The sequence below is a fragment of the Ursus arctos genome, unplaced genomic scaffold (genome assembly GCF_023065955.2).
Source record: "Ursus arctos isolate Adak ecotype North America unplaced genomic scaffold, UrsArc2.0 scaffold_22, whole genome shotgun sequence".
NCBI classification, from domain to species: domain Eukaryota; kingdom Metazoa; phylum Chordata; class Mammalia; order Carnivora; family Ursidae; genus Ursus; species Ursus arctos.
The window spans coordinates 33,382,116-33,395,125 of record NW_026622897.1 but is presented as its reverse complement, the minus strand read 5'-3'; the positions used below and the strand labels follow the sequence as shown (position 1 = coordinate 33,395,125).

General features: G+C 48.0%; 1 protein-coding gene across 6 annotated transcripts in view; it reads right to left on the bottom strand.

Annotated features, from left to right (window-relative positions):
- The window catches only part of AMOTL1 (angiomotin like 1), a 146,725-nt gene that overhangs the window by 112,612 nt on the left and 21,103 nt on the right, over window positions 1–13,010 (bottom strand). For all 6 annotated transcript variants that reach the window (XM_048217174.2, XM_048217175.2, XM_044386505.3 and 3 more), the window contains one exon: window positions 2,252–2,302. In XM_048217174.2, the coding sequence (XP_048073131.1) occupies window positions 2,252–2,302 (51 nt within the window). The remainder of the gene's footprint in view (window positions 1–2,251; window positions 2,303–13,010) is intronic.

Genomic DNA, 13,010 nt, shown 5'->3' with positions numbered 1-13,010 from the left:
GACCTGGGCCGAAATCAAGAGCTGGACGCTTTAACCTACTAAGCCATGCAGGTGCCCCTCAAACTAAGTTTTTATGACTTCCCTCTACTTCTTCTTCAGGTCCCTAATATTCTGGCCAGGGGTTGATTCTGTGCTCATCTGTGTTTCAGAAACAATGGCTGCTTGACAAGCTCATCAACTGCTGTAAGAGGCATTGTTCCCACTGTGCTTCTAAGAAAAGCACTAAAAACTATCATGACTCTTTCCAAGGGAGAAATGCCAGCTTCCTCTTTGATCTGAGCAGCATGGAAACAATGCAGTCCCATCCAGTGAGCTCCTCTGCCGGGGAGAGAATACCCCTTTGGAGACACCATACACGCGAACAGCATGGCACATGATTATAAATAATAAATACCCATAGCTATGGGCCTCCTTTGGTTTACGGCTCCTCGCAGCATCTGGATGACACCTTAGAGGTCAGCAGGCACAACCCCAGCTTCTCAAAGATGAGAAAACAGGCTAGTTCCCATATCTATTAAGGACGATGAAGCAGTGAGAACCTTGGTGTCAGGCTCTCAGACTTGTGTTTTCTATTCTCGGGCATCCTGCAATCTCAGAGTCCAAGAGGGAACCCCACAGTTCCTGTAACACTCTCCTCTCCTCATGAGGAACTGGGCATTTCCCACAGGGGAACTGAAGAGGGAGAAGGTTGCTTTCTTATTCTCTCCTGAATATTGAAGGGCTTTCTTATTGAAGTTGCTTTCTTATTATCTACCACTAATTTGAAGGGCTGCCCCTATTTATCAGGGCCGCAGCACTGAGGGCAGTCCAGTCTGTGGCTCCCGGAAGCAAATATGGAAATGAAAGAAGGTCAAACACCTGGGCCTTTCTGGTACATAAATCATTCTGTGAATGCAAACTAAATTTAGGAGTTATACAGGCGGTTTCTCAGAGCAAGGAATGCTCAGCCTGTCACTGCTTACGCTTATCTATAATTTAAGAGAACCAAATCGCTTCTGTCACAGTGTGGAGTGCCAATGGTGGTCTCATTAATACACAATTATACACGAGTGGAGCAGATCACCAAGAATCTGCCCTCTTAATAAGTCACTTCATGCAAAGGTATGGTTTAGATGTCATTTTCTTTTCATAAAAGGATTCACTATAGTGAGCCTTTAAAAGCTAGTTTTGTTTATGCATTTAATCTATGATTCCATTTATAGAGATATGATTGCCTCACACCTTGTCAGAAACACGTCTTCTGAACAAAACAAGGTACTGTCTCCTGCCTCAGAATGCCACTCTTGATCCAGACCTATTCTGGGTGCCTGGCTCAGAGAAATGAATGGAAGTCATTGCGGAGGTGGAATTTTACTTCAGGTGGAGTGGGATGTGGTAAGGACATACATCCCAGGAGGGGGGCTGACCAGAAACCAGGCTGAGAATGTTACTGTGGATAAACATTTTCAACAGCTGTCATTCCATGCTAGGAAGGCAAGATTTTCAAGCTGGTGATAAGAGAACAGCAAGGACAGATCTGACAGCCCAGATTGTTAGCAGCTAAACTAAACCAAAAGGTTTGGGGTGGGGGGAGAAAGAAAAAGAAACTAACCACTGAGCCACCAAAGTGAGACTGGGTGGCAGGAACATTTAGAGGGATCCTGACAATGCAAATTTCCTTCCCTCCGCAAAAGGAAGTCTGTCTGTGACAGGAGTGTCGCAGTTCACCCACCACAAATCTACACTTACAGGGACAGGCACCACCACAGGAGGATGAAATGCCCTATTCCCAGACACCTACAGGCTGAAGGAGGAGCTTCTAGGCAAGGAGGCACGCAGCTCCCAGGTCCTGACTAGACCACCGTTTGGGGCCCTCGACTTGGTTAAATTCAGGTTATGGACTACCCTCGCGACGTCCTCCTCGGCAAGGTACTTAGCTAGGCAGAGCCAGCCACCGGCGCGCCCTTCCAGGCAGGATAAGTCCGGCTCTTCCAGAGGCCCCAGGTCGGGAAGTTTCCTGTGCCTTGCTCCTCCGAGCAGCACCATCGACCTGGACACACACACACACACCCCACATCTGACACTTCCCCCGCCACCCCAAAGCACACGCACCGAGAAAAGGCCGGTTCCCCAGGGCGAAAGAAACGTGACCCCGGAGAAGCGTCCCCTGCCCCCTCCCCTTCTCCTCTGCTGCTTATTGTGAGTCGGCGTCCCCAAACGCGCGGTTCTCGGGAGGAATTTGGAGAAGAAAAGGCAAAAGGGCTAGACTTACCTAACTCCTCCGGGCTGTAGGGCGCGGGAGAGGCTTCCACAAACTCACTGTCTGGAGGAAGAAAAAAAGCAGAAAACAAAAACTGAATCGCAATCATTCAGGGCAAATCGATCAAGCGTCTGTTAACCGCGCAGGTCCCTTAGAAAAGCGCGGGTTTCTCTCTCCCAGAGACCGGAGTCCGTGAACCCGGGGGCCAGGCGGGGTTCGGGACACCCGATCCAAGGCGGGTAAGAAATTACCAAAGAAACTTGCGGGGACAATTCGGACCGGGGACCGAGCGTCTCCCAGGCTCGGGCAGGTGCGCGCCAACTTTCCGCAGGTACTACCCCGCGGGTCCCCGGGCCGGGCGCGCCGGGCCGCGAACCCATCCTCCGCCCTCAGCCCGCGGGGCGCATCGCTGCGGCGCAGAGAAGCCCCAAAGTTTCGCGGCGGGTCCCGGAGGCCCGCGGGCGCGCGGCAGTGGCTGCGGCGAGCTCCCTGCGCCCACCAGGCCTGGCGCCCCGCGCGCATCCCCGCCGCCGGTTGCTAGGCGACCACAGCCGTCACGCTCGGCAGCGGCGCGCGCGCTGCCTCCAAATTCCCTGTTGGAGGGTGTCCTCCCCCGCCCCCAACCCCTTTGACCATTTATTAAAAACTGGAGCATAACCATTTCTAAAACGATTCCTGCGTTCTTGTATGACGTCTGCCCTACGCCGATGCTGGGGAAACCGTTTGTTCCGGGCTTCTCCCGGGGAGATGATGCAGGATTTTCAGAGCTTGAATCTGTCTTGCACCAGGGAAGAAGGAGCTTCGAGTGCCCCCCTTCTTTCTGAACCTGAATTCTAACTGTAGTCCAAGCAATATTTCCTCTCCTTAAGAGACCACCTGGTTCAAACAGCGAAGGTAGTATGTCCCCATTTTACAGGTAGGAAAATTAAGCCTCGGAAGTTAAGTAACTTAAGGATAGGACTGCACAGCACTGTGATTGTGTGTGTGTGTGTGTGTGTGTGTGAGAGAGAGAGAGAGAGAGAGGCTGAGGAGAGCAGAGCAGGGTTTCTTCTACTATGTGAAGAGTTGAGTGGTTTCAAATACAGGATATAGATACAGAAGTTATGATCTGAGAGTCCAAGATGCAGGTCCTGAAGTAATCCATATTAGATTGCAAGAACTTCCCTGTCTGGGTCCATGGCCTGAATAACTCGGGCAGATGCATTTTGTATTTTCCCCCAGGACTGACTGACCGCTCTGCCTGGCACAGCTCTGGGCTTTAGGGATGTGCTCCAGAGAGCAAGCCCGCCCTGATGGCAGGAGGAGTTAAGAGGAAGGAAGGAGTAAACTTGGGAAATGGTTGTCCCTTCTCCGTCCTTGTCCTTGGAGACTGACAGCGGGAGTCAACAGTCTGGGCAACCTCCCGGGAGCCGTCTACAGTCTCGGAGTGACCAGATCACCAGCTGCAGCAGCCTGAGGGCCCCTGGATCTGTGCCAGTGTGCTCCAGTTCCGTAAACACTCAGCCATCTTCGGGCTTTCCACTGTCAGCTTTGGGTTTACAAATTACCTGGGAGGACAGAAAGAAGCCCCTGTGGCCAGCCATTGCTCAAGGAGGAACGCCAGGGAAGCAGGGCAGAGCTTCATCCCTGAGCTGCCTAGCCTAGCCCTCTGTCCTCTTCTTTTTTCCCACTCTTGACAATCAGAGCTCCCAAATCCAAGAGGTGAATGTGCTGGGTGAATGTTTGCAGGCGTCACTCCATCCTCTCCCACCTCCTAGAATCCTCCGTTCGCCCTCACGAATTCATGGTTCATCACCAGCACAATCCCCCATATCCTCAGCCTCTTCTCTGTTTTGTCCAATTTCTTACTCTGATCCAAACCTGACTCTCCCGGAATATAACACACCATGTTACCCACCACCTCTACTTATTGCAGCCATCTCCATACCCTTGCGTTATTCCACCTCATTCCTTGAAGATACGGGTGCTTGGATCACTGTCACTTTCCCCAATACTATTGCTGTGTATTTCTTATTTCCACATCTACAGAGTGGATTCTTCTCATACTCTGGTCTCTCACCTCTTCAACATTATCTTCTTTCCTTGACCTCCTCCAACTATCCCAGCTCCCTCCTCTCACAGTGACACCATCCATAATCTCAGTATCATGCATTCTTCTCTCCACCCACCATCTCCCACCTTTCCAGTCTACTCTGTTATCTTAATCCACTGTCTCTTTGACCCTCACACCACCTATGATTCGCTTATCCCATGACCTTTTCTCTGTCCCTTATTCTCCTCATGACTTCTCTTACTCCTTTATCCACATTGGTTTCTGGGTTATTATCTTTTCTCCTTTACATACACCTTCAGATTCATCTCCCCCCATGCTCTCTCTCCATACTACTTACACCTTCAGATTCTTCTCCCCCCACCCCCATTCTCCATACTTCTTACACTTTAGATTCATCTCCCCCCACCCCCATTCTCCATACTTCTTACACTTTAGATTCATCTCCCCCCACCCACTCTCTCCATACTACTTACCTGGAAAAACCACACCTTGATAAAATCTGATTCTCCACTTTCTGTCAGCACCCAGATAAACACAATTGGAAAAGCACAGCATCATGGCTTATTTTCAGTTCATGATTGCTGACCTCAAGTGGACCTGTGTTCAGCCCAGCCATCCCTCTCCATTTGCCCGCACTATTTCTCCTTCTCCTCTCTTGTTACTGGGGGTGAACCATCTCTACTCCATCTAAGGCCACATCCTCCATTACGGATCAGATCCTGTCCCCTCTCATGTGGCTTTTCCCCTTCCTACCTAAATTACAGTTTTCCTCTATCCTAGGTCATTTCCACCAGTATACAGACATCCTACTATGTTCACTCTTCCTTAATGCTGCATCTCTCCCCAACTACTGCCCCCAATTCTCAGCTGCCCTCTACAACAAAATTCATCAAAAGAATCGTCTACACTCATTGTGTCCACTTCCTTCTTTTGCTCTTAAAGGCAAACAAGTTTCTAGTTCACCACTCTTCCAAAGTAGCTCTTGCCATGGTCGAGACTGCCTTTGCCATTGCCACTTCCAATGGTCATTTCTTGGTCCCAATAGCAGCTTTTGATCCACTGATCGCATGTGTGGGTGGACTCAGGTGATTGTCTGCAAGACTAGTCTCCTCTGTTTCCCCATCTTATCAAGAAGCAATTAGTCTTTGTGTTCTAAGAGAGATGATCTATGGAGGACGGTGGTTCCAATGTCAGTTCCACTACTTGTTAGTAATTTAATTTCTGCAAGCTTTAGTTCCTCTAATAATGGAAATAATAATCACACCCAACTCATAAGGTTGTGTGGTCAGAGTGCAATAAACTAATGTACTTAGAGCCCCCAGAAGAGACACTGTCACATTGTGAAAATCAGCTAATATATTAGTTATCATTGGATGGCAAGGTCCTTTATGGCCGGGGAAAATGGGCTCTTTTTTTTTCTTTTAACAACTCTGAGTTGCTGAAAGCAGTCCCTAACCACAGAGTATGCTTCAAATTAAGGGCAAGGTCATATTGCCCTGACTTTTTATTGTGTTCCCAGAGTTGGCTTGCAGGTCAGTTAGATGGAGGTGGGAGAAGGTTTTCCCCAGGGGAAGAGCAAATGTTCTACTTGGCAGTTAGGTTCTGGAGCCTGCCAAACTCTTCTACCTCACAGTGGTATCCCCTTCAATTTGTTCCTATAAATGGATGCCTTATAAGCCAAGAAATCTCCTTACAGCACTTTAGTTATTTGAATTCCCTGATCACTTGAAGGATAATGAGAAAATATGTTTCTTGCTTTGATATTTGCTGTTGAAAAAAATTAAATATATGATTCCAATCTCCTATCTTAGGAAGCTGAGCAGAGCAGACAATAATATTTCCTGTTACTCAAACAAACATTTATGGGGAAACGCCCACGCTTCCAGGACTGTGCTAAGTACTGCGGATGCAAAGTTGACCTGAACAGGGTCCTGCCCTCCTGCTGCTTCCCATCTAATAAGGGATTCCATGACAGAGGCTCTCACAGAACCTCAGGCAGTGTCCAAAGTGCCTGTGTATGCTTGACTTTCATAGACCTCTTATAAAGAAATGGTTCTGCTGGATGGTCACTGATCTATAAAGGACAAGGCACAAGCTTACAGGTTGGAAGCTCAGCTCTGTCAGGTTTTTTTTCTTAAGTTTTTCAACTTTATTTTATTTTTATTTTTTAAGATTTTATTTATTTATCTGAGAGAGAGCACAAGCGGGGAAGAGGGGTAGAGGAGCAAGGAGCAAGGAGCCTGATGTGGGGTTTGATCCCAGGACCCTGGGATCACGACCGGAGCCCAAGGCAGATGCTTCACGAACTGAACCACCCAGACGCCCCAGCTCTGTCGATTTTTAGAAGGCACTCTCAGGGATGTTACTAAACCTCTCAGAGCCTTGAAGTCCTGACTTATTTCACTGGATGGTCAGAAGCTAACAGGGGAAGTCTGTGCGTGTGCTTAGTAAATGTGCCTTTCTCTCCAACATAGAGGGCCGGACCATGCCGGAGTCCCCTCTTTTGACTGTCCTAAAGGAGAGCACTCCTCATGCACCAGGGTGTCTGCAGACAGGAAGAAGAAGTTCCTCCTCCCGTTTCTAGGTCAGCACTTATTAGAGAGAGGGACATGTCAGGAGACAGTGGCAAGGAGGAAATATTTCTGGGACTCAGGTTTTCCATAGAAACAGATTATAGAAGGGGCTAAGATCTAATGTCCACTCTTACTATTGCTTGCTACATCATGAGTTGAATGGGTTTTGGAAGCTAGCCTGGGAACCCAACCCCTAGCTTTAATATTCATATATGCATATATATATACAGGTATGTATGCAAATATATAATATCACATGTATATATAAGTTGTTATATATATAAATTGTTATTATATAGACAAATAGTATATGTTCAAGGTAAAGGAAAAGTTATTTAAGTACAGATGAGTATAAACTAAAAAATGAATTCCTCTTTCCCATCCTATCTCAGTCTCCATCCCCAGACTGAAACACCATCCACAGTTGCTTGTGTGTCCTGGGAGAGAAGTTTTTAGGCATATTTAAATGTATATATAAATTGTTTAAACAAGTTACATATCATACTACAGATTCCAAATTAAAAGCAATAAATTTCTAAGTGAAGTTTTGGTCCAACTCCAATCATAAGCTGGGGTGTGACTATTTTCTGTTTTGTAGGGCAAGAAAGTGTACAAAAAACAGAGAAAAAAGGTCCTATCCACCAGCAGAAAACAGTAAAATTTTGAGCAAAATGTAGACACTGGAAGGATGATACTTCAGTTTTCTGGAAAGCTCCATTAGAACCCCCATTCCTTGGTGAATGAAGTATGGTCATGTAGCAACATTGGCTCTAACTCTAAGATCAAAGGAATTCTTAGCTCCATCTCTTAAGCCAAGAGTACACTGCAGATGCTTTTGGGGTGGCTAGAATAATGCTCTGAGCACAACGCCCAAAACTAACACCCTGCTGAATGGGCAGGGGCTGCCTTGTGGCCAGCTATGCCCACTGTAGTCTGAGAACGCCATCATCCTCTGGCCAACTCTGCCCACAAGTGGCAGGGCCTGCCTTGACCGTAGGCTCTACTTGGAAGAAAGGCCACAGACTGGGCCCCTGTTGTCATCTCTAGGCGGCGTTTACAGGCTGCTCTGACTCTGAGGTCCCCAGGGGCTACACAACTCCTGGGTCATTGGAGAAGAGGAGGAGATGAGAGTTTCATACAGGTACAGCTTCTTCCTCCAAGAAATGGGAAAGGGGCTAAATGCCACATGGGGAGACTTACTTGCACCTAAAGTATGTTATCAATTCCCTTTGCAAGAAAGAGCTGTGCAAATTCCATAATTAACAAGTTTGAACGATAGCCAGAGGCTGCTGGGATCTGTCCACAGCCTTCCCAACCCCAGACCCTGGAAGGACACCAATTTCAAGCATGAAAGACAGAAAGAAGTGGGCTGAGCCCTCCCTCTGCCTTCCTCTCCTCCCTGGCATTGCCCTTTGCTCCTCTTCTCGGCAGGTAGCCTTCGGTCTCCTGGAAGCCCTCTGCTAGTTAACAGCAGAGCAGCAGAGAAGCAATGCCCGCCCCTCCTCCCCTCTTCTCCCTGGGGAACGTGGGCAGGGCTGATTCAGGAGGGAAGAGTGGGGCCGTGGCTGCCTGAGCACAGCGCGACTCTCTTCTGTTATCCAGTCTCTTATCTTTGTCCTCTTAGGACAGGCCAACCAAGGACAAATATATGCCCACCCATAAGGTTTCGTCAGGAAGAAATTTGCACTTAATTGGTCACGGCATTAGCTCCGGGGCTGAATCGGCCCAAAGGACATCTCCCCTCCTCCTAGAGTTTAATACATGTGTGTATATATATATATTTAATATATGTATATATATTTAATATATGTATATATATTTAATATATGTATATATATGTAAATATATATGCATTTTTAACACAACCCAACTTCTTTATAATTCTTAATGAAATGGAGGAAGAAAACATAGTTGTTTTATTTCCCTTAAATGAAAATCAAAACCTCAGATAACTGTGTTAAGTGTTTTATAGCTTCCAGAAGAAAGAAATGGTTTCTACGGGAAGAGTAGTTAACTATCTCGCACCTGAGAAAAAGTCATTATCCTTAGCAGAAACAGTACAAGCCAAGAGATGATAGGATACTAAGTCTGCCAGGAAGTCAATGGTATTTGGTAACTTATTTAGCATATTTGGCAAATATGCTAAATAAGTTCTCAGAAAAATCCGAATACCAATGCAGTAGGCCCTACTAACAAGAGCGAGGTGTTTCATGAAATACATAAACACATTGTATCCATCCAGCCCTCCAGGATTCCTATTACTAAGTATGGAACAGAGATGAAGATTTAAAAGACTTCTCACTCAACATCCTATCAAAGGAAATAAACTCTGGCTGAGCCAAGAAGCTACTGGAAGGTGTATGTGGACATGAATCAGAATAAAGAACCATTCCAAAAATACACACAGAAAAAGGTCCCTGCAGAGGAAAGTCATGACACTTCCAACTCGCACTCAGTTGGGTCTATTGAGTGAAATCTGACAAAATACCCTGTGTTAAGATTGGGGGGGGGGAACATTTGCTGCAGTTGAAGTCTATGACCAAACCATTAAAAAAGAAATCCATTGGATGCATGTGAGTCTCTGCTAAGACACGGAGACCTGCCCCATCTCGAATTTCTCACCTGAGATTCCTGGACTGAGGCCTGAGAGGAACTCTCTTCTTTCAGAGACTACAAATAGTCCGCTTGGCCTGCGCGGGGCCTCTCTTCTTTCACCTTGGAATGGGTTTTCCAAGAAGCTATGGCCCTAGCCGTGAACATAGCGTAAGTGCTGGAAGGAGCCTCGGAAGCCAGGGCCTTCATTTTGCCACTAGTCTTTGGTAAGTCTCCAAACCTGCCAGCCCGTGAGCTCCTCTGGGAAATGCAAAATGAAACGACGTTTGTGGAACTTGTTAAAACAAATGCCAATGGAGAGGATTGTGGGTAACAGATTCCACTGTGTTAGTCTTTTTACCACACCATAAGCAAGAGGAATAGGCAAAAAAAAAAAAAAAAAAAAATCAAGCCTCACAGAAAGGTTGACATGTCAGATAGTGTTGTCCTTTGAAACCAACAGACAGGGGTGCCTGGGTGGCTCTGTTGGTTAGGTGACCAACTCTCGGTTTCGGCTCAGGTCATGATCTCAGGGTTGTGAGATCAAGCCCCGTGTCAGGCTTCGCAGGGAGTCCGCTTACAGATTCTCTCCCTCTGCCCCTCCTCCGACTCTCTCTTAAATAAATAAATAAAGCATTAAAGAAAGAAAAGAAACCAACAGACAAGGAAGTACAATGGACACGGCATAGCCTGGCAATAGAAAGACCGGAGTTCGAACGCAAGCTGTGCCAGCATTTGCTGTATGAGCTTGCCTCCCCAAGGCTCAGTTTCCTCATCTGCAAAATGGGGATATGTAATAACACCTTGATGAGATTTCAGTGAGAATTTACGTGAAATCAAATAACATCCGCGGCAACGCTGGGCACACATGCCACCCCCAGAAAAAGTTCCTCTTTTCCTTCCTGACTGATGTTAACACTCTCCCTGACCTTGAGGGAGACCAGAAGGGAAATCTGCTCCTTCCTGTTTTCATACCCAGAATGGGGGCGTCGTCGTGGCATTTCAACCACACGCCTGGCCTCTCCTGCCAGGTGTGGGTTCCCGAACTTCCTGCCTCTCTCCGAATGAGGAGCGTAAGCAGGTTGAGTCTCCTGGGAAGAATGGAGGACAGTAGGATTCCCAGAGAGCTGAGTGAGCACATCTGTAACAGGAAGAAGTGCTTTAGAGACTCACTAGGAAAGGCTGCGGAGGCCACCCCTCCTGCGCCAAACCCCCACACGTATGATGTGGCAGCTGGCGAATCGAAGGGGCAGCCAGATCAGCTGGTGATGTCACAGTCAGAAACAGAGCTCTGGCCAAACACTGGCCCCCCTTCTATTTGATGTGTCAGGCACTGCAGACGATTTCATTTGGAAAATGTGTTCCAGACCTTTAAAATAAATTTGAAAAACCAACCACCCAGGTCCTGGAGGGTGTTTTTAGGAGTGTAGGAAGCAAGACAGGCGGAGGGACTTTCCTCCAGAAACTCCATTTCACCCCCAGACACCCTGGATTCTCCTTGCCAGCTTCCTGGAGGCCGTCCCTCTCTAATGGCAGCCCGAGATGCTCTGAAGATAACACAGAGGCAGATGTTGCATGGATTTAGCCCTGCCTTTAGGCCGATGACTCACCAGGATGACAGAGCTTCCCTGGCAGATAGCACAGTTCTCAGAGGACGCTACGAAGCCAAGAACAAAACCCCAAGGCTTGGACACCTTCAGGACTTTCCCTGGGACTTCACTAGAAATGGAAACTCTCTTCGCCCACACTGGGTCTCAGAAATGGAGGTGCAGGCACCAGCCAGTGGTGGGAGAGGTGGGACAGGGTTTAGGGCATGGAGGAAAGATGCTCAGAAGCAGGTGGGTCAGGGCCTTGGCAATGCATTAGCTGGAGTGGCCGTAGGAGGGTCTTGGATGATAATCCACACATTGCAACAGCTCTGTTGATTTTCTGGCCCTGCTCCTAGCCTGTGCTCTTTTCTACTATGGCAATGAAATAAGCAGCAATAAAAATCTGTAATTGGCCCACCAGAGCCTTAAACCGAGAAGGCAGAGTAGGGAGTGTTGGAGGGTAAAGTGAGGGGCAATAGCTTATCGTGGCTTGGGGTCAGGTAGATCTAAGTTCAAATACCCACTCTGCCATTCACCAGCTGAATGACCTTGTGCAAGCCCCGTGTCAGCCTCTTCGAGCTCAGTTTTAGTTATAAAATGAGAATGAGGCTGTGAGAATGAATTGAGGTCATCTGTATCTATACAAAAAAAGGCTCAGCATAATGTCTGGTGCAATGTACATACCTAAGAAATGACTGCTTTTTTTTTTTTTTTTAATGATTACTCCAATTCTGACTTAGCTTTGGCCCAGTGGGGCTTCCCCTTTATTTCTGAGTGCAAGTTCCCATTTTGGCCCCCTCTCTAGTCCTCTTTGGACCTGCACCCTTACCCTGAACCCCAGCCCAGGCTTCTGAGAACCACCCTACTACCAGCTGCCCAGAAGGATTTCCAAGTTTCAGCTACATTGATTCTTTGTCACAGTGCGTCACCCACATACTACAGTGCTACCATACTGTGTCTCAGACACCTCCAGCCTCGCATATTGCTTGTCTGGACCAGGACCACATATGGTACCTATCGCCCACTAGAGCTAAGCTCCTCCAGCAGCCCCTGAAGCTCTTCCCTTACCTGAGAACAGGGACTCCCCATTAGTCAGATCTAGGACACAGGTCTGGTTCCCCTTCCTATTAGCCAGCCATGCCTCAAGACGGTAGATACATGACGGGGTCCACTCATGGAGAGATGCAGTGGTTTGTGGAGTTGGTCACAATAAGCAGCTTTTAGCCACCAGTTTGTCACAGTGATCCCAAAAGCTTCTAAAATTCTATGGTGGGTGCTTCTATCGCCTAGGTTACAAAAGCACTGGCAGACAAAGCACACCTACTTCCTTTCTCTCCTCTGCCTGCAGACTTTGGCAAACCAGCCTGGAGCCAGGAAGGAAATGTTAGGGGTGTGCTGAACTTCTTGGGAAGTGAGGCAGTGATGCCAAGGGACAGATGTGTAGGGTCCACCTGGTTACCCCCGTCGAAGGTGGCTCTCGGGGAGGGTAGAGATACCCAGGGGACATGGTCCTACCCACAGTTCATCCATGGAGCCACCCAGCCAGCCCACCGGTAAATATACATGCATCAACCATTTGCCAGGCTGCTTGAGAAAGGGATGCAGTTGTGAATAAAACGAGACTCTGCCTCAGGAAGCCCACAGCCTGTCCGGGATAGGGACAGTCACGGCACAGCGTGGTAGGCACTGTAACCCAGGAATCTGTTCGTTCTGTGGCAGCGCTGAGGTCGGGCCTCTCGTTCAGACCCAGGTGGGGTGGGGAAGTGGGGGCAGGAAGAGACCCCAGAATAGCAGAACGCAAGTAGCAGGAACCACCCTTCCAGAGGCTCCCAGTGTATGCGAGTGGGATGCATCCAAGTTTCCAGAGGCAGTCAGCACAGCAATGGAGGGGGTTTGTGTTTAGTAGTGAACAGCAGGAGATGGGTCTAGAGAGGCAGGCAGAGGTCTGAACAGGAAGGGCTGTG